Genomic DNA, 21,901 nt, shown 5'->3' with positions numbered 1-21,901 from the left:
TTTACTTTTTAGTCCTGAAAGTGTACTGCTTATTGCTTAATGTTCAGCTAAAGTCAGTCTCTGCGATGAAGCTTTGATGGCCCGTCGAAGGCGGTTATGGATGGTTGTCATATTTTCATCACAAACAAACAAACCTTTTTGTAATCGCTATTAAAACGTGAAAAGCCCCAGTAGATCATTAAATCGAACAGCGACTCCTGCAGTATTTTTGTCCAGCAGAGGGCACTGTTTCACTTCACAACACAGACATCAATGATGTGAAATGAACTCCAAGAGCGTACAAGAGAGTACGTACTGCAACAACATTCACATACTAACTGAAATTGTTTCCTCGTTTACGTCCTAAGTTTAAATCTTATATCGTAAATATAGACTGTATTTTACAGATGCAGTCACCGAACAACTCTCCTTTTGGATACATGAGCAATCAAGCTGTCGCTGCACAGCAGGCGGAGGGATATTATTCATAATGTGTGGCTGTCAGAGCCTGTAATGGGAACATCCTCAGTGCTGCCACAGGGCTCCAGGTTCTGTAGCCAGTAAACACTCTGATGTTTCTCATGAGTGTTTGGTGCACCCGGCCAAAGGAGCTGCAGTCATCAGACCATATGAATCATGTCATGTTACATGATGTGAATCAAGCCCCTGCTGAGTATTAAATCCTTACAGAGAAGAATGAGGTTAAGTGTGAGGTACGAGTGGAGGTAAAGTTAAAACATGAAGTTATTATTTTTATTACATTTTGATAAGCATTATTAGGGATTTATATATTTTTTTTTGTGTAGATTCATATTTGCATGTCAAGTGTTTGTTACTTTTACAGTAGGTAAATAAAATGTCTGATATCAAAAACTAAACAATAATAATACACAAAGACAATCATGCTGAAGGTTCAGAAGAAAATGATGCAATAAAGAAAAATCTTGGCTTCATCAATGAAAAATATTTGTGTTCATGATTTTTTATTTATGTATATATATATATATATATATATATATATATATATATATACACACACACACACACTGTTAAACTAAAGTTCGGTTTTAGAACAAAAAACTTTATTATTATATCTTGCTTTTGGACATTTATATAGAATGGTTATAATGTTGTTCTCTTTCTCATATCAACAGAGCAGAAATAAGGCAATGGGATTTCCATTAAGTCCAAACTATTAACATATTATAACATTAATAATTTCCTGCTTTATAGGACTACTAATAATTACCATGATCCATAAAGCAGAATACAATATATATTACATAAAATATCATGCTGAGTGTCCAGTACCAGTGGTAGACACCCTGTCATTTTATATTCAAGTGCCTGCCAGGAACCTAAGGCTTAATAAATTAGTGGTTTGTACTGCCCTGCAGTCACAACACGTCTGATTTTCCTTTTAAAGATGTGACCAAATAATATTATGATACAAATTATAACCGACATATAACGTATACCAAACTCACTTTAGCTCTAACCTACTGACACATTAACGTCATGCAAAATTTGATATACAAATACCCAAAGTCAACATTCAAAGCTTTTAAGTGCCTAAAAACCATTCATTTGCACGCGTAATAATGTCATTCATTACTGCAGTCCCTCTTACAATGCCAGTGTTTATAATAAGAACAAATCACATTTCATTCACTCTAAATAAACAAATTCATCTTTCTAAAACTGTGGGAAACCAGTGGCTTTGGCAAATTTAACAAATCTGAATTAAAGGCAGAGATTTTAGGGTAGCAGTGAAGGCCCTCCATTGTTCTCAGTGCCTGTTCCCAGGGCAGGGTGGAGGTCGTGAAGGAGGGGGTCCTCGGGGGCCCGGGGCTGCCCGGGCTGGTGGAGGTCCTGGGGGTGGGCGGTTGATGGAGGGTCCCCGGGATGGTGGTCTTTTGGGCGCAGGTCGCATGAGAGGCTGATGGTCTGGAGGGGGCGGTGGAGGTGGAAGTGGACAGTTGCTGCGTGGCGGTGACCTTGACTCCTCTGCTTTCACCCGGGTAAAGTTGATGCATCGCCCCTGTGGAAACAGGACAGATGGCGGGATCACTGTCAGTTCAACGCTGAAGCTACTTTGCTATCAGTAGCTATAACTTCTGGGGATAAAACATAACCCGTGATCCTTACATATTTTGTATGGACAGGTTGTATTTTTAACCCCAGAGGTGACAAGTTCACTGCGAAATGCGTGGGATTCAAAAACAAAAGCTCAGTACAGCTGATCCTAGGCTGCGTTCTCCTACTAGCTTTTCCTCAAAATGCCCAGGAGATGAACCCACAGCACTTCAGACATCCAGAAACTCAGCTGTCAACTGCAATTCTGTCCTTAAAATCATGGGGGTGGGGTTGAAGAGTTGCAGCGCTGCGCTTAAGGAAGAATAGCTATTTGTGAAAACGGTGTTGGAACAAGAGGCTGGTCTGAGAAAAACTTGCATTCTTCAAGATGAAGTGATTCATTGTTGTCAGCAAGGCTGATCGTTCAGAGGGAATCATCAGAAAGGGTTCAGACTTTGAGGCGTACTGACCGAAGCCATTCAAAACTCACTTTACGCTTCATTAGGTGCAAAAAATGAAAACTGTGGATAACTCAGAATCCACTACAACACCCACTTTTGTCAGGGCTTAATAAAAGTAATGTATTCATATGCAAGTGCTTGAATAGAGGCAAAGCCCTTAATCTTTTTCCGTCAAACACAGTATACTTGGCTACAAAAAAGTAAAACAGAAATGTAACTGATAAACAAACTGCTTGAACTTTTAAACAGTATTCCTCTGCATAATTTTATAAAAACAAACATCCTGTTTCAAAAGAAGTCTTGTGTAATATGCTAATATTGCTACCCTAGGTTCTGGGTCAAACATTTGAAAATCTTTCTTTATTTAATAATTCTCCTGATCTCCAAGACTGCGTTTGTTTGATCAAGACTACAATTTAAATTTCAAATAAACATCCTACTTTATATTTTCACATGTATTTTATTCTTTTGATGGCAAAGCTGAACGTTCAGCAGCCTTTACTTCAGTGTAACATGATCATTCAGATATCATTTTAATATGATGATATGATGAGTGAAATACAGCTCCAAAACCTTTGAAAGTTACTATCACCTTCAACAAAAAAGCACAGCGTGAGCTAATATGCGTCCTACTCTGATCTTGCTGAACTCCATTTAAGTGACTTTCGCTCAAGTGGAAAGGAGAGCGGTTAAGGGGGGAGTCGGTCTCTGTCATGCTGTTTGAGCACTTATCAGACAAACAGATGGACAGCTTAAAGGCCACTAGCTAAACTGTCACAGGAGAGATTCCCTCCCTTTCGTTCAAGGGTTTAAAGGTAGGAGAGGACATGACTTTTTTATTGCGTTTTAATAATAAGGGTGGAATCAATTCACTGAGTATCTCCCCGATCTGCATAAATTGGAAACAGATAAAGAAAGGTCTACATGTAATGTGTCTGTTTTCTAGCACTGTGGTCTGTAAACAGATTTAATGGTTTTTAAAACACCTGTATTTCTTGCAACCGTTCAATAGATCCTGAAAGAAAGCACCACCTTGCTAGTGCCCCCCAGGTAATTTGAGTTTGAGACCCCTGATATAAAGCCTGTAGAATCTTGTAGCCTGCTGGGGGCCATCCACAGTAGTTAAAACACCATATGGACAGATTTCTCTTCCCCACTCCCTCCACTCACATCTGCACGGTATTCATGAGTCTCCATTCTCATTCGGCCCATATGCTCACTCTTGTGCAGGCCTGTTGCTGTGCTGCTCTCCAAATTGTCCTTTTTGCCGCACACGACTGGCAAAATGATGGCTTTGCCCCACAGCCAGACAGACGTGAATCAATCACCACCACCCCCCACCAACCTGACAATAGCCCATCACAATAAAACTCAGCTCCCCCTTTGCCCAGTGGGCCCCATGTCACATTATGGGGCTCTCTGTTTAATAAGCTGTTAAATCAGACCACCAAGCCTTGGTTTTCGTGAGGGTTAGACTCTTGAGCGCAGGGAGGAAGATCCCTGAGAACAATCAGAGGAGCATTTCATTCACCTTGACTCGTAAATTATGTTAAAAAGCCACTTCCTTCTGTTAACCAGAGTCAAAACCTTTACATCTCTGTGGGTAATTAGGAAAAACAAAAACACTCTCTATTCCACAGAGTTTCTTTGTGTGAAATATAGGTGGCTCTCGGACGTGAGGGGGAAGATGCTGAGCATCGGAGGTGAAGCTTGTAAACTAGCCAGACAAAGGCTTTCAACAACAAGAGCTTCTTTCTTTACACAACACTTATAAGTCAGCAATAAAGCAAGGCTGTCACCTCTGCATCACAATGTGTGCACTGAGGCCTATGGGTAAAGAGTTTGACCCAGGACTCATCCACGTTACATATTAGCACAGGTCATACATGTTAATGTTTAACGTTCATTTAAAATATAAGATGCTAATGTGATACTGTTCAGTTTCTTTGACTTTATAATATAATAACATATAATAACGTAATAGAATATTTATAAACTAAAAATTTGTGTCTGGAAAGCTGCTGAAGCCAATAGAAAAAAAGGCTAAAATAATAACCAGATTTGCACTTCCTGGAGAAAAATAGCATTTAGTAGATGACATAAGAATGCTGTTGATGGTTTGTGTTAATATAGGTTTTAGTGTTTGGTTGCACATTCAGTTTAATTATGTGATTCTCTTTGCTGTTGCCATTACAATATGTTACCACAGTAAACAAAATATAATCATAATGAACTAATATTAATGTGTGACCCTCCTCCAAACACTGTGAGACCTTTTTACAATCTGTTTTTTCTATTTAGTAGTTCTATACTAGTGGCTAATTCCTATATATATAATACTTGTGCTTGGGATTTAATATTATATTAATAGTATATATGAAATAATGAACTACCAATCTGTTTGAGGAATATCAGTAAAGTGCTGCTTGGCAAACAATATAATGTTAGTCTGTTTATTTGCAACCTATCTTTGAACTCCACAAGACCAGAACCATATATATAAGAGTCCCTTTAGTAAGAACAGAAATAGAGGAAAAGACAAAGAGTATACAGAGTTGGAGGAGACAGTGAATCAGTCACAGCTAGGAAATGCCTAGAAAGACGTGTTACAAAGAGAAAAATGTGGACTAATATAGAGATTAAGCTGTCTATAGCTGAGCAGAGGTCTTGTTTGGGCACAGCGAGTTGTTTGTATGTGCTGTCGAGGCATTGTGCTGCAGGTGGGCATGAAACACACAACTACACCCCAAATCTCCCTGAATAGCACAGCTGTTTCCACCCAAATCCTGTCCTTTACAGAGTCTGCTGCCTTTACCAGCACCTTCTGAAGCTCATGCAAAGTACACTGAGCAGCTGGACACTGGCAGCGCCTCAGACAAGCGGCCCATTATGGAGCATAAAGAATAAAACCAAAGTAAATCAGATCGGTCCATCTACAGTGGGAAAGAAGCTATGGCTTGCCCGTGTCAATGGGATCATACTGTACAGTCTGCGACGCTGCGGCCAACATGAAAGATGCCTTTCATAGACACACAGATGTGTTGCCATGACACAGCTTGTGCTGATGGAATAATGCAGGGTGCAGAGAGCAGGGCTCAGACACTGAGGGACGTCTCTTACAAAAGGCACAAGAGAATGAGAGACTGTGCTCGGTCACACTACTGCTCCATGAGAGGAAGAATTAAAAGCAGCGTAATTAGACTGCTATTTCCTGTCCTGGCTACTGAGCATGCTTAGAAAGATGGGAATGTCACAACAGCTGTGTTCCAAAAACAAGTGAGCTGCCTTGCTTCCTTCTATGGCACCACCCAATAAGTGCAGATTTATACGGAACCCACAAATGTTGAATTAAATATTCATATTCATATTTTTAAATATTTTTGAACTTACCACTGATGTATTTTATAAAACATATACAGTAAAAACTGTGATCTTATTAAATATTATTATAATTTTCAAAATAATAGTGTTTTATTGTTGTGATGGCAAATCTGTTTTTTCAGCAGTCATCACTTCAGTATCACATGATCATTCGGAAGTCAATATTGATTTCTGAATGATGATATCATATCAATATTTCTGAATAATTATACAGTGATGGCTGCAGAAAATGTAGATTTTTTTTTATTGATTTTAAATTAGCAGCACAGTTTTTTTAGTACAAATAAGAAATGTATATGATATATGATGCTTTTGGGTTCAAGAAACATTTCTTATTATCACAAAAAACACACAAAAATATATTTAAATAAGTCTTTTAGGATTATTAAAAAAATATATAAATATCAGCTTCTTTGTAAATGGCTTAACTGCTACTTTTGATTATTTTAATGCATCCTTAATTGTAAAAGTATTAAAAGTAAAAGTATTATTTAATAAAAAAAGCTTTCATACAAAAATGTGAAGGTACAATCTATTCCACATAAATTATTTTCCTTTTACAGAATAACAAACAAGGGCTTATTCATCTTTTTCAAGTATTAAAAAAGAAAGGCACTACGAAAAATGGAAATGCTATTTATAATTTTTAAGCACAATTATGCATCATGTCTCTATTCTGAGGAGGAATATTCATCTCCATTGGAATATTTGTTTCGTGAATGTGCTGGTTGTACCTGATCCCCGGGCTGAGGTCTCATGAGTGACACTTGATCGTATCCTCGACGAAAAAGCGCCCACAAAGCATCCAGTTTCCCCTAAAGAACATATAAGTGTTCTATTAAAATCTTTTTGACTAAAATCTGAAGTTTTGAACTATTACAGTGTCTCTTTTTACATCTAACTGATATTTCAGAGCTAATCTACTGAATACAGATAAAATGAAGATAAAATTACATGAAAATAAACTCATATACCTGAATAGGACTGTACCACTTTCTGTGATGGGCTGGTCTGCGCCCATAAGGATTTCTGAGTTTGGGTTCATAAGGCTCATATTCGTCTTCAGGCATTTTCACTACAGCGTTCTTTGGCTTTTCCAGTTTAGCTCCTTCCTCTGTAGAGCCCTTGTTCCCCCAACGCACCTAAAAACCACAGGAACACAGACCATTTATAACACACACAGACTATAGAACAATAACTTTTTCCACATGTAAACAATATTAAGAAGCTGCGTTATCTCTCTTAGTGCTTGCATGTCTCAATGATCCCGAGAGCAATGGCATCTTGAGCAAAAGAAGCTTCATGCAGGCTTGTTTTAACACTAGTGTTTTCACGTAGTGTACTTAAGTAATAAGCGCTTTGACTGCAGCAAAGGTGTGTATTTTACAAAGTGCAAAAATGTACACGCCCAATAATGCTACCTTTGCAAATGACAGGAGTAAGCTCACAGACGTCAGCCTGTCTTAAGGTGTCACATGATCTAGTTTTGGCACCAGGCAGACAGGGAGCATTTAAGGTCACAGTGATGTGTTCTAGTGCCTTGAGGGTTCATAACATCACTCGTCATGTGTGGTCTTCTTCCCCCTGTGGCCTGGGTTAACCTATGATCAACGCACCCTATATAAAGCCGAAACACACGCACTGTGTACAAGCATACATGCATCACCTCCATTCTTTTGATTCCACCGACTCCTCTTCCTCCATAGTAGGATGCGTCCACTGTAGGCCATTTCTTTTTGGGCATGCCATCTTCATCATCAGACTCCTGTTGAGCACACAAAACATACATAAATCTAATATCACACTAAAAGTTAATTTGTTTAAATTTGCTATAGGATACTCTGCCCATTAGTTTACACAGATTGAATAAACACAAAGACACGGTCAAATAATGTTAGCTGCAAAAGTAGCAACCACATTGTGTCTCCAAATCAAAGGGAAGCTTTAGAGACAGAGCGCCTTGTTTGTGCTCAGTGTTAAGAAGCACAGATGCACACTCTAAAGCCATTTCCACAAAGCTCTTTTATTTCCCATCAGCCTCAGTGACTGGTTGCCTTTGACCTCTGGGAACAAAGCAAACACAAGAGGATCATTATGAGCCCTTTTGCTTGAATTTTGCTATTCAGTCATCCTACGGTTGAGGCTGTGGTCCCCACTGTGTGCACTTTCACTGCTCACTTGTCTTTATTTACATGGCCGTGGCATAGAAAATGCCCTTAAATGGTGACAGTTTTGCAAAGCAGTTGGACTTGTAGCTGATATTGGCAGTAATAGGGAATGTGGTTTACAGGGAATGATGCCATTTCTGGGCCATGCTGGATTCAGCTTCTGAGAGTTATTTGTTTTATCGCATGTACTCTTGTTTTCTTTTTGCCCTGATTCATATCAGCTCTAAATTTCCATCGTTCATTTGGGTGTATGGTTGTGCCTAAACACACGCATACACAAACATAGGCACAAAATGAGGTTAGAGGGAGTTCGACTCACAGGCTCAGGGAGAGGGGGTGGAGGCACTTCCTTGATGACCTGAAAGAAAAATAATTCTCAGTGAAAGAATGTAATCTAAGCTAAGAGCAGTACAGTATAAATAGTAGTACTACAAACAGTACAGTATAACGTATTAAAGCATTATATTGCATATAGAACTGGGGAAAATCATTGTTCGAGTGTGTGAATAACACAAATAAGAGCATGTTTTATAATATTAATATAATATAATATAATATAATTAAAAATAGAGACATAATTACAAAAAATACATAATATAAAATTATCTATAATTATTTACAATAACTACAAAAACAACAATAATACATTATTGTTATTAGTATGTCGATATTATTTAAATTTGTTGTTTGTTAATAATAATAATAATAATAATAATAATAATAATAATAATAATAATAATAATAATAATAATAATAATAATACTGACATTTAATTCTTGTTTATTTGTGTATGATGATGAGGATAATAAATAAAAAATTATATTGACACTTTTACTTGTGTAATTGTTAACTGTGCACAGCTTCTATGTTTAGAACATACCACTGTACAACATAGAGGCCAGAACCACCACATCAGCACCAGTCCCAACAACAGAAAAACAGCCAGTAAAGAGATGAGCAGGATGGTCCCATCATACTGCAATCAGAGACACACACACTTCATGAGTATTTGCTGGCATAACACAAATGAACAGGTAAGAAGACTGAAGGAAAGGGCAAATGGCTACTCTAAGCAGTGGAACTAATCTTTTTTTACTGCTAATTTAAACTTACGTGACAAAACTAGACTCCTCTGATGAAAGAAAGCAGAGGAGACCTCCCAAGAGAAAAAGAAAGAGTAAGAGAAAAGAAGAAAAAACAATATAGCAGTAGACAGCAAACAACAAGGAATTGACATTCAGAGAGAGTGAATGGCTATAATCTACCATTCATGTTTTCACAGGCAGGAGTGGTTCTGACAAAGGAACAAAGATGTACTTACACATTCAGCAGTGGTGATGTGCACTGAGCTTGTGATGTAGGACAAACCCTCATTCATGCTAACCTGCAGATATATCACCCTGTAACACACACACACACAGACAGACACACACACACTTTAGTCACACCTGCTGAAAAGGCCAATTCAATGCATTCCTCAGATGGACATGTGTGAGCTTGTAATGGGGTTATTATTAAAGCAATTAAGATCAGCATTTTCTTGTTCAAATTTGTAATCTGGAGCTTGAATGACTTCCATTGCATTCCTCATTGATGGATAACAACTCCAACCCTCAAAGACCAGCAGGCTGAAAGCATGTAGGCACAGGAACTTGACTGATAAGTGTTATCTAAGGTAGAACTATGCATTCTATGCATTCATAAAATGTTGTTTTATATCCCAGAATGCAAAGAATGAACCTTTCAAGCAAAGATTTCTGAGTAGGCTTGAACTGAGATCTGTTCTCATTGTCACATGTTTCTCAAAGTGACAATGAGACTCTAATAAAAACTTTTGCTTAATTCCTATGCTTTCTGTGTTTTATGTCCAATAAAATGTGTTGGATCTTGAGCTGTGAACTTGATGGCCTGAAAAAGTGTTAGAAGATATCTAAGCATCTCTTGTAAATGATCTAAATGTTAAATACATTTTTTAATACTGGAATCGAATTTGCTTGCATTTCACATTCTGTAGTTAATCTTCATGTCTCATTCAAAGCTGCAGTTATTTGATCAAAACAGTAAAAACAGTAACATTATTCTAATTTAATATAACTGTTGCCTATTTTAATAAATAGCTAATTAGTCCTGCGATGGCAAAGCTGAATATTTAGTAGCTATTACTCTATTGTCCTGCAAAAATCAAGCTAATATGCTGATCTGGTCTCATTTCTTATTCTATCAGTGTTGGATGTGATTGGACAGTGGATTCTGATGAACAGCATATATTTGAAATATAATTTATTTGTAATGTTATAAATGTATTTGCTCTCACTTTGGATCAATGTAATGCATCCTTGAAATACTACATCCTCTTTTAAAAGAGCTTACTGACCCTAAAATTTTAAAATGCAAAGTGCAAATATATATAAAAAAGATATTAATTACTACATAATGGATAGTGCTAAAATATGGATTTTAAAATGGATAAAGTTTAAGATGAGAAAGGCATAAAAAAGCACAGTTTGTCACAGACTGATAAAGACATGCTTATGGACATCAAAACTGACAATGTGTCTATTTTCCCCTCAAAAATGTATTTTCTTCAAACATCAGGGATCTACCATGAAGTTTGGCTCGACCATGGGCATTCAGAGCGCTGCTATGCTGGAAAAGGCTCAGCTTTCTTGATTAGGCGACCCCTCTTCTTCTGCTTTGGTGGGGGAGAGGACTGAGCTGAAAATAAGTTACTGAAGGGGTATTGCCCCATGTCCTCTCTGTCGGTCCTACAGACCCCTTCCAGTGCCACTCTGTTGGCAGGATGGGGGATGGGCTGAAAGGGGGCACAACAGGATAACAGGGGGTGGGGTGGAGGGGGGTCCAGTGACAGATCCATCTCATTTTCCATCAATCAGGAAGCGACTGGCTCTTTTTGAGCACATCTTCAGGAGGCCACTCAGTCACCACGCGTTTAGGTGACAGCACTGACAGCTTCGTCTCACAAGATGTGGATACAGAGGAGGAGGAGAGGGCAGACTTTGCCCCCAAAATTGCCTTTTCTCACCACTCAAAAATTAATGAACATCACTCACATGGTCTTCTACAATCAGATTATACAGACATCACTTAACGGTTGGTTTTATTACACCACAATATCAAAGTCGGCATAACAGGAGGGCATTTTTACATTTTACGTAACTCTCCATTAGCTCTAATTAGCTGGAATCATTCCAACCCTTGAAACTGGATTATGATGGAATGTTTCATTTTATTGAATGTTTCATCTTCTTTGAATGCATTCCATTCTGGCTGACTTTTAAAAGAGACCTAGGCCATAATCTATTTCAATAATCACCAAATCAGACTTTCCCTTTCTCACTTTCTGCTGTTATAATTAAACATTTTCATTTTATACTGAAAATATAAAATTTTTTATTTTAAATAAAGCTGTAATAAAACACAAGACACATTTTAGCTGAAAAATCAAGCAAATAATGAGTTGAATTTTACTAAAATATGGCCTACTAATAAATATAAAGTAAATATAAATATAAAAGAGAGCTAATAATTTGTACAAAATCTGAATGAAATGAAAAATAAAAGCTAATTCAAATCATTACAAAAATACTAGAATATTTCATTATATAAATAATACTAAAATAACACTGGTCACCAAGGACAGTGTATATTGAATAATCCAAATATTTAAATTGCATAATCCACATATTCCACAAATTTACATATTCACATACCTGGCATGTTTCACTGGAGATTATTACACAACTGTTCACTAAATCAATAAATAAATATATTATCAAGTAATGTTGATTTTTATTAAAAAAATTTGTGTTACCTGGATATCCTCATAAAGCTTCCACTAATAAATAAAACAGTTTATTATATTACGTAATAGAAATACTAAAGTCTTTTTAACTATAATCAATTAAAAAGACTTTCTGCAGCATAATAAGAGAGAAATAAAAATCCTACAAATAATATTAAGAAACATTTGACTGTTGGATGGCGTGATTGACCAGTCACAAATGAGTATGAGATCTAATAAAAATACTACATATTATATATTCTTGGGCAATATTATTATTATTAACTCACAACTGGGCATTTTGATTATATCTGCTAAGAGCATATGAATAAATCAAAACTTTTGAATGAATGGAAAGTGCTGAATATTGATATATCAACAGCAGCAGTTTTTTGTGTCACATTAGCAAACGCAACGCAATACAGTGCGTAGTGATGTAGGCAGACCAAGAGTTGAAAAACAGCCCTGTGTTGCTTAGGGTGCCATGAGAGGCTCCTTCATTGGCATCTCAAAGAATCTTCCTGACAAGAACAAGACAGATGAAATCCTCAAGGTGTCTATAGCCGTCGGTACACATAATTATTCAGAGGGCTTGCAGGGAAATGAGCCGCCAGCAGCAGCTCATTTGTTGTAGAAGGCCTGGTAAGTAACCTGTAGTGAGTCTCTGGGGCTGTGCTCTGGCTGATGTGGATACGAGTGGCTCTGTATTTCACTGTCTGTTCTTTTCTCTCTCAACTCAGAAAACCACCAGGGCCCTGGGCTAACATGCACACTCAATGGGAACTTTTCACGCAGGTCAAGCCCATGGTGACTAATCTCTCAGAGAGGCTAATTATACGCTCATCTTGGGCTTTTTACACCACATGCCTGTTGTCTCGACGTGTTAGGGTGCGTAGAGATTGACTGATAAGAATAATTCCAAATGACATTGACCCTAATTTTTCAAGGGTACCAATGCATTGAGCTATAAAGTGGAGGGATGAAGTGCACCTACTTTCCAGCCTCATTTATGATTGGTGCGGGGCAAAGAAGGAGCGTATCTTCAACACTGACAGGTCTTTCATCTGAAAATGAATTGAGAAAAGAATAAGATACATTTTCACCAAAAATCAACAATTAGACCGACTCTCAGGTTAAATACTTCATTATTTCTATAGAGGAAATGTCCATTTACACAATAACAGAGTGTTGCATACATTATTTAAAAGAATGCAATATTTAAAGTACTGTTTATAAAATAATGTTACTTACTCAGTGTAGCTGTGTCATTCACTCTGAAGCTGCACAGAACCTGATCGATGTTTCTGGCATGCAAAAACCCATTTCCTCTCACAACCACTTGGAAAGAATCTTAAAGAAACACAAACCAAAAATATAATAACTAGCATTAAGTAATCCTTTTACTGCATAGTAAAAAGCATGTTTTTTTCTTTCAGTAAAAGGTAACCAAAAATTAGATTGAATATTGTTTTTATGTACTATTTATACGGAAATATTTTTTAAATATAAGAAAAATGGCTACATAACGCAACTTTGCCTTTCTACATCTTTGTCTCATGTATACTTTTCCAAAAAAAAAGCCATGCTCTGAAATTATAAAGTGTGCTCAGCCAGAGGGCATGTTTTGTTATTTTTTTCCATCCTTAACCTTTCAGGAACACTCAGCTCAACTGGGCAAATGCATATGCTCCAGTGGTGCTAATAATAAAAGCGAAGAGGTTCGCAAATCTCTAGCTGGAGGTGCTGCGTTGGTGGTCGACAGCGCTGGCTGCCTGACCTTTGAGACCCTCCAGGCGATGCTGTAGACCCTCTGACGGCTGCTAAGCAGCATATGTTAGAGAGAAAAACACGCTCACTTAGAAGCTGTCTCAGCGGGCGTCAAAGGATGCAGAGTGGATGTGACCTTAATCATGGCACTGCGCACACCAGTGTGTGTTTGAGGGAGATTTGAGTGGATCTTTACTGTTTCTGCTGTTCATCTCTGAATAACACTGCACCTTCAAAAAATGTTCTGGTGGTAAACCTTTAACATTTAAGTGTGTAAAGTTCACAAGATGAAAAACATCCTGTGCAGTGTGCCATCAGGGAGAGACAGCTGTACAGAAAAGGTCAGGAGAATATCACTGCTCTGAGAAATAACAGTATACTGTAAGTCTCAGTTCTCTTCTTCTGTATCACACCAGTATTTGAAGCTTCAAATCCTGAATATATTAGATTTTCTTATTTATCTTTAATAAGCAAACACCAAAAAAAGCCCATTTAATTTACCATTTAGAGCTAATTTAACTTTTTTTTTTCGATATTCAACAAATATGCTACAAATATGGGACACTCGAATGGATTTTTTTCCATCAGGAATTGTTGGATTGTGAAAAGCGGGCATTCTGGGATGGGGCAAACTCTGAACGCAAGATTGCTAAAGTAATGGCTAAATAATGCTCGTTTTACTATTGGTTAACATTATCTAGCAACCCTCGTGGCCTAAGTGACATCAGCAGAATAGGAAACTCATTTTAGAGGAAGATTTATATCACGTTATCATTATGCAACAAATGCTGTATCCCATATTGTGTTATATGTTGACTTGGAAATGTTGACTTCAGTTTATTTTTATGGATTAGATGAAAGCAGATCTAAATGAGAGCTAGAGGTTGACTGTAAGAAATGAACAGACTTTAAGCAGACTGGAGAAGCCCAGCATATATCACCACAGAAAAATCTGCTGTTGCAATGGAAGATTGCATTATTTTTAATTTCAACATCGTATACAGCGTATACTTGGATGAATCACTCACAATAAGATCAATGACAGGCATTCAAAAAAATTTAATTTCATGCAAACTCAAAGGAATTACAAAAACAAATGTATTCTTTAGAGTATCATGCAATGTTGAATCAATCACAATAAGACCACAAGTGTGCCACTAACAATGCAAACAGGATCACTTTTGATGTTTGCTCTGAAGATCCTTTATTTAATATACCAGACCTGGCGAATAACAAAAAGGCTGATCATGGGAAAATTGCAGCCAAAAAAATATTCTCAGCATGTCTCTTGTCTCATCATGGATCTTCCAAAACAAATTCCCTTCCCATCCGATCCAATTAACCTGTCATTTCCTCTCTAATTATACTAATCCCGTCTGCCAAGCAGAAGCCCCTCTCCACCCCACCTCTGCGTCTAAATTTGCCCAGCTCTCTTGCTCATGCCTGCTTAATGTGACGTCCATACAGCTGAAATGGCTAATTCCATTTAATTTTGGAGGCCGGGCATCAACATCCATGTCCTTTTCTTCCCTCGTTACTGTCAGACATGGTGTGTTGGGTTCTGACAGGACAGCGCAGGGGTAAAAAGGTCAACACTGGCTTGGCAGCGGGCAGCGCTGGCAGCGAGATGGTGGGCAGGGGCTGGTACGCTGTCGGCTCGTGCCTGTTGTGCTGCACGGGAGAGCTGACGCTTCCCATCCACACCTGAGAGCTTGATGGCTCGGGCTGTTTAGAGCAGAGGTGCCACGTCCGAGCACGGACACTTCAATCACTGCCCGAACTGGGGGATGGGGTGCTGAGGAATCACAAGGGTTAATCAAAGCAACGATTGCTGTCATGTTTGATGGCCGGGCCTCCTCTCAAAACAGAGAGTGATGGCCTGTTTGCAGGCTGCACAGGCTGGTCACTTCTCATCAGTTTGATCGCTGAGACTGTCAGGCACTGAAACTGCCGTCACAGCACACAAAACCAAACCACTAACCACAATCAGATTAGCCCAAAAATTGTCCTATGCTTGAATCTTTGGCTAAACTGCAACAATTAGAGGAATATAATGCACGTATGGCTGTATGAGTAATTTCCAAAGTGTATTAATTTAAGGATTGATTTAAGCAGGCAACAGTATGTTTCATTAATTATGGCATTTATTGCCATTACATTTTTAATGGCCAAACCACTCAATCATATCATCAAACCTCAACCAAACCACTAACCATGATCAAATTAGACCATAAATTAAGTCCAGAGATTGAAACTATTCTTTGGCCAAACTTCATTTAGATTAATATAATGCAGTTATTGCTGTATAATTTACAGAGTGCGGCGGATGGTAATTTTCACAGCGCATTACTTCAAGGAGTGATTTAATTAAACAATAATATGTTTTATTAATTGTGACAGTCATTGTCATGCGATGTTTCTTTTAAGGATCATGTTCATTAATCATTTTAATCTAAGTGGTCTGGGGTCATTAACTGTTTTGTTTTGGATTAGCGGTTATAAAATAAAGAAATATAACAAGATGATTGTTAAAAGGATAGTTTACTGAATTGTATTGTTTTGCAGAGCACAAAAGAAAACTTTTTATCTTTTTGTCCTTACAATAGCAGTCAGTGCAGCCCATTGTTGTTTTTACGCACCATTGACTTTGTATTTTCTATGGACACAATGTATTGTATTGAAACATTTTCAAAATATCTTTTATTTTCCATGGAAAAAGAGACCCATCCGGGTATGGAACAACATGAGGATTTACACTATTTACAAATCTCATTTAATACAAATAATGATATGAATAATGTTTTTTATTTAAAAAGCTCTTAAACTGAAATATATCTTATAGTGCTAAGACACAATTGTATGTGTGGTGAAACTGCAGGGGTATTGTTGTTTTAACCACCATCGTTTGGCAGTGGTCACTGTATGACCTCTCTCTCTTTGCCTCTGTGTGCTTCAGGCTTTGATGTCACATAACTTGACAGAGAACTTATTGTTAGGAATGCTCAAGTGAAATTAGAGAGCTGTTTTTTGCCTGGCTGGTTCTTCCTGGCCTAGTTTGCCACATCGGATCTGTTGTCTAGCCGAGGTGCTGCAGAATAACTGAGCTGCAGTTCCGCTCTGCCTTTACCAGTGAAATGCCCATTTGTTTAATTGGCTGCTGCTCAGCAGACAGGCCTGCCACATTGAGCACTGGTGTGTAGGCCAGAGAGGATGGATGTGGCTTGACATGACCTTATTAGCATGCACTTACTGCGCGAGAGTGCACTTATAGTGGCGTCTCCTTGGTGACGCGAACCGGCGGATTAGCTCTGCTCAGACATGATCAATTTTCATTTTCTGGTGAGTGCAAGAGAGCGCAACTCACAAGCTTCCATTACACCGCTCAGGGCTTTCACACGATTAGCACAGACAGGCTTTTTGTTTACTATGGTGTACGCACTGTGCTTTCATACTCTTTTAAAAGCAGATAGATTTTATGTTAAAATGATGGTGTTAATTGCATTTATTTTTGAATTATTATAAAAACATGACTCTTACCACCAGCACATACACTTGACGGCTCAGCTGCTAAAATCTCAATGCATGATTTCTTTATGATCTGCAAAGAAAAAAGGAGTGCCAGAGTGCTTAGTACTAAGTATTTCCAGGAGAAATTGCATTCTGCAACTACTTTCACTCACATGGAACTATTAACTGGTAATACAGTAATGTCACTTTCTTTTAGATGTTAACAGCATATGCATTTAGATCTCTTCATAAAAGCGGCACAATTTCCTATATCTCCCAATTGTAACATCTCACAATGTGACTGTGTCTTGCAGTGTGACTTTATATTTCACATAAGACATCTTACAATGTCTGTTTACATATCACAATGTGACTTATATTACAATTACTTTTTTATGTTGTAGTGTGACTTTATTTCCCACTATAAGACTTTTCTATGTTGCAATATATCTTACAATGTGACATATCTCAGATAAGACAATAAGATTTAATATCTCTAAATGTTATGTCTCTCAATGTGTCTTTATATCACAAATGGGATTATATCTTGCTACGTGACTTCATGTCTCAAATATGACTTTATATCCCACCATGTCAATTCACATTTTCCAATGTGCCAAGTGTTCCTATATCTTGTAACGTCTTGCAATGGGACTTTTTGTTATCTCACAACGTGACTGTATATCTTAAAGTGTGACTTTAAAATGAGCAATGAAAATTGATTTCTTATTTTAAACTTATTATATTTTTTTTTTCACTTTCTATTCTTCTATTCCATCCCAGTCAATTAAATGTCTTTTGCCAAAAATAACAGACACCAAATGTGTTAAAAGATTTGCATGGCATCAGTGTTTGCTGTTTACAGCTGCAAGAATCAACAATCACAATTTTAAGATTGACTCTTGTCTTTTTTACACATGGAGGGATAATTTAGGTGATTCAGCCCCTCATTTAAATGCAGCTGTTGCTACCAAAACTTTAACTTTATACGTCGCCAAGGACAGAGAGAGATAAATAGAGAAACTTACAGAGTCTATCATTCCTTCAAGGGCCTGGAATCCACCAATTACAGGGAACACATGCTCTATGGTGTCTGCAATTGTGGCTAGCTATAGAAGTAATACAATACAGGTTTACAGAGATATCTCCCGTACAGAAATGATGGTTAAATCTTGTGCTGTATTGCTGAGTTACCTGTGTCTGATTAAAGTCTTTCACACCCACACAGTACACGATGGCTCCCAATGTCCGAGCTCTCTGTGCCTGCTCATAGATGGGCATCAAACAGTCAGCTCTATTACCCGAGCAAATGCCATTGTCAATTACACATCTGCCAGAGAACTTGTCACCTCCATTGCGACATCACTGGCTTGTGTACTTGCCTCTTGTTGTGCTGTGACAAACTGAAAGTCGCTTAGCTCCCCATCCGTCAGTGCTATGATCACACTGGCTGTCCCTGTGAAACAAACATCATCTCACTGAGGCTTGATTCTCTCAGAATAAAAGCGGAAGTGTGAATGAATTGCATGGTAATTCAGAGTGACGGTTACCATAATTTCCATGATATATTTGCTCATTTGCCTGTAGTTTAAAAACAAATGTTTACAGCATTAATGCAGGAATTTTAATCATAGCAGAATCAAAAGACTAGAGTTATTAGTAGCCAATATACATATAAATATATTTAACAGGAGTCAACCCAAATTAAAACAGCATTAATGCAGGAATTTAGCAATAGTAAAATTAGAAGACTAGAAGATGATTTAAATGAACTCATTTGATTCAATAAGAAAAAGATACCTGCTTTATTCCAAGATTCATATATGTATCACCTCCTGGTATTTCTCTCTTCAAAATATTTAAGCCTCTGGTAATTTCATTTCTAAAACAGATGATGGAGGAAAGATATTAAAATGGAAGCACACAATATGTATATTTCTGTGCAACATTAATATTGTTTTGGATCATAATGTGTGTGATACCTGTTCTCGGTGAGCTTCATAATCGTTGTTCCGTGAGTTGAGAAGACTATGAAGGACATCCGTAACATAGGGCTGTAAAAAACCATTCACATATTAATTCTGAAACATATTACAGTATGTATGTACAATATTACATTAGAACTAAAACAACTTTACCTTATGAATTTCTCTGCAAGATGCTCTACAAAGGAGTAAATTTCAACCCAGTGGTCTTTTACGCTTCCTGATCTATAATAAAATCAAACATGTTAAAAAACTGTATTCTTCAAAGTCAGAAGTCAGAAGCTACTGTCTCTTTTCTGCATTACAATGGCTGCCTTAAACACAATTACATAACAATTACCATATTTTCTTACACTACCTGAGAGTAGCAGGCCCTTGAGTACTCTATAAAATGCGCACATGCCACTAATTAATTACAGGCCCCAAAGCGTTCTCAACAAGGGCTAATTGCCTTTGTGCCAGATGAATCTGCCTCCTGCTAGCAGAGAGCAACACCCCTTCCTCCTAGAGCCAACCATTTGAATGGGAACAGATGGCAATGGGTGAGTGTAACAGGTTGGGATCCAAAATAGAGTTGGCATCTACATCAGCATCCAAAAAGGCTCACAGCTCCATCTCTGACAGGGGGTCAGGAAACATAAAACTGGATGTGTGGATCTAGCAACAGTAGCTTCAGCAATCAATGCTAATCTGTTGTCAGTTTCAAACACACCTGCACTTTTATACATTGATATAAAGTGGCTCCAAAATCAACATTTGGGCCATACTACATCATAATAAATACCCCAAACTGATGTAGCTGCGTTAGATTGTAGAACATGTAACCAATTGCACAAGAAAGTTTCAGTTTGTCAATCCATATATTGTTCAAAATATAGAAAAAAAAATTGGAAACTTTCTGGCTTTCAAATGCCATTTGTATATTTTAAGTGTGGTTCATTGTCCAAATACTTTTTCCATATTTCTTATCCTCCAAACTAACATCAATCTCCAGCAAACCGCTGACTCAGAATATTGTTATATTAAGAAACATTCAAAAGGGAGCCATAAATTACAAGGAGTTACATATAGAGGCATGAAACTAGTTCTCGTTTCACTGATAATCAAAGGTATTTTCTCTTAGAAAAGCAGTGAAGCTGCTTTTCTTTCCAAAACTCTCTGAACTGATGGCATGATATTTACAATTAGTGTAGGGTCACTGAGTGGCATTTAAGGCATCGAAAATTCAGCCAGAACCATTCAGCTGATTAAAAGTGTGGAAGTGTGGAAAAAGCCTGATGATGCATGCAATCCCTTAGGTCTCTAAAGGCATTCAGAAAACTTTCAGACAGAAGAGCAAACTGTGAAGTGTAACTAATATGTGTTTGTACTCCAAACACAGTAACAAAGGGTTATGGCTGAAATCCCAAACTTTGTCCTGTAATAGCTCTTTAACTGGATTGCTTCAGATTTAATATAGATTATAAACTAAATATAGATTGTCTAAACTAAATAGGCATTACTTCTGTATGTTGCTTTTAAGCTTTACTTTATATTTCAATAAAATCTGATGAGGCCACAAAAAAACCCAAAACCTTCTCTAGCATGCTTCAGCATGTTTAAGCTTGTTTGGGTATTCATAACTCCAAGGCGCTAAAGAATCGAGCAGGATGCCACTTATGCTCACTAAGATAATCCTTAAATATAAATAACTATTTGCATTCTACTAACATTGCATGTAAACAACCGCATTCCGATGTCATTTGCAATAAAAAATACAGTATATGCATTTATTTAAACAATATTTTTTGATGTTTTGTTGAGCTAACTAATAGGGCATGCTCTAAAGGGTGTCTTTATCATAAGAGGCAAAGAGTCCTCTCTTTGACTTTTATGCTCGAGACGCCCTTGAGATAATGATGCACAAATGTGCATGTGAACCGCACCAGGTGAGGGAAAAATCATGCTTGTTAAAGCATCGCCCGAGGCAGAGTGCTGTCCTCCTATCTGCCGAGTCTAAAGCACTAGACAGAAACTTCAGGGATCCACCATCAGAAAAACCATAAACAGCATCGTGTGTTCATTCCGTTGTGGCAGTTAATGGTTCGTTGTTTATGTGGTTAGGAATATTACTCGAATTTCATGTCAGTTCTTCCTGCCATATGCATCCTCGTCTGGTCTCCTTTGGGAATAGCTCTTTACCCACAATATTTCGCCAGACGTTTTCCAGCAGAATATAAAATGATATCCATTTAAAATATTAAAGCGTTTTGTTCAATTAAATTCTTTTACTCGATTAAAAGAACGGCTGTTGCCATGCTAGCGGTGCACGCGCGTCTGAGAGCGTCTGAGGCGTAGCGTAGCAGCGCGCGATGTAAAGAGAATAAGCTACCATGAATACGAAGGCCACTTACTTGTCGAGGACAAAATACAAGTCGAAAGCACCTTGACAAGACCTCTTCTCTTCCTCAAAATAAGGCTCAGCTTCTCCACTATGAAGACTGGACACCAAAATAACTAAAATACCCACAACAAGACTCAGAATCAGTGAGCGTGCCATTTCATCAGTTTATTCTCTCCAAAAGCACTGGGATAAAATTGCATTTCATATTACTCCTGCAGAGAAGGAAAGCAACTCTTTTCCATGAAATTTATTCCTCACAAAAGATATCTGAATGCCTTGTCACAGTGTTATATCCCGCAGTCATCTGAGTCCGCTTCCAAAACACTGAAAGCTCCTCCTCAAGGAGAAATGTTTGGAGGAGCGACCACAGACCGGACGGCAAACAGGCAGCC

The 21,901-nt window shown here is 37.8% G+C and overlaps 1 protein-coding gene across 1 annotated transcript; it reads right to left on the bottom strand.

Moving 5' to 3' along the window:
• Positions 1–718: 718 nt before the first annotated feature.
• antxr1d (ANTXR cell adhesion molecule 1d) lies at positions 719–21,886 on the bottom strand. The gene is made up of 18 exons (XM_043255618.1): positions 21,520–21,886; positions 19,280–19,351; positions 19,124–19,195; positions 18,942–19,023; positions 18,692–18,722; positions 18,524–18,597; positions 18,336–18,404; positions 18,170–18,250; positions 17,172–17,232; positions 13,119–13,217; positions 12,862–12,931; positions 9,387–9,465; positions 8,946–9,041; positions 8,385–8,423; positions 7,564–7,662; positions 6,872–7,039; positions 6,632–6,712; positions 719–2,020 (listed from the first exon to the last, which is right to left on the bottom strand). Exons 1-18 carry the CDS (start codon positions 21,663–21,665, stop codon positions 1,769–1,771), a joined length of 1,671 nt encoding a protein of 556 aa, XP_043111553.1. The 5' UTR covers positions 21,666–21,886; the 3' UTR covers positions 719–1,768.
• Positions 21,887–21,901: the final 15 nt, after the last annotated feature.

Source organism: Puntigrus tetrazona, chromosome 13 (genome assembly GCF_018831695.1).
Source record: "Puntigrus tetrazona isolate hp1 chromosome 13, ASM1883169v1, whole genome shotgun sequence".
Lineage (NCBI taxonomy): Eukaryota > Metazoa > Chordata > Actinopteri > Cypriniformes > Cyprinidae > Puntigrus > Puntigrus tetrazona.
The sequence above is the reverse complement of the archived record's forward strand: the minus strand, read 5'-3'. Positions and strand labels throughout refer to the sequence as shown.

Excerpts from the sequence above, each read along its gene's own strand:
- antxr1d (XM_043255618.1), bottom strand. The coding sequence starts at position 21,665 with ATGGCACGCTCACTGATTCTGAGTCTTGTTGTGGGTATTTTAGTTATT. Across the intron at positions 19,196-19,279 it reads CTTGCAGAGAAATTCATAAG|CCCTATGTTACGGATGTCCT; the intron begins GTAAAGTTGTTT and ends GGTTTTTTACAG. Across the intron at positions 18,598-18,691 it reads AATATATCATGGAAATTATG|GGACAGCCAGTGTGATCATA; the intron begins GTAACCGTCACT and ends TTTGTTTCACAG.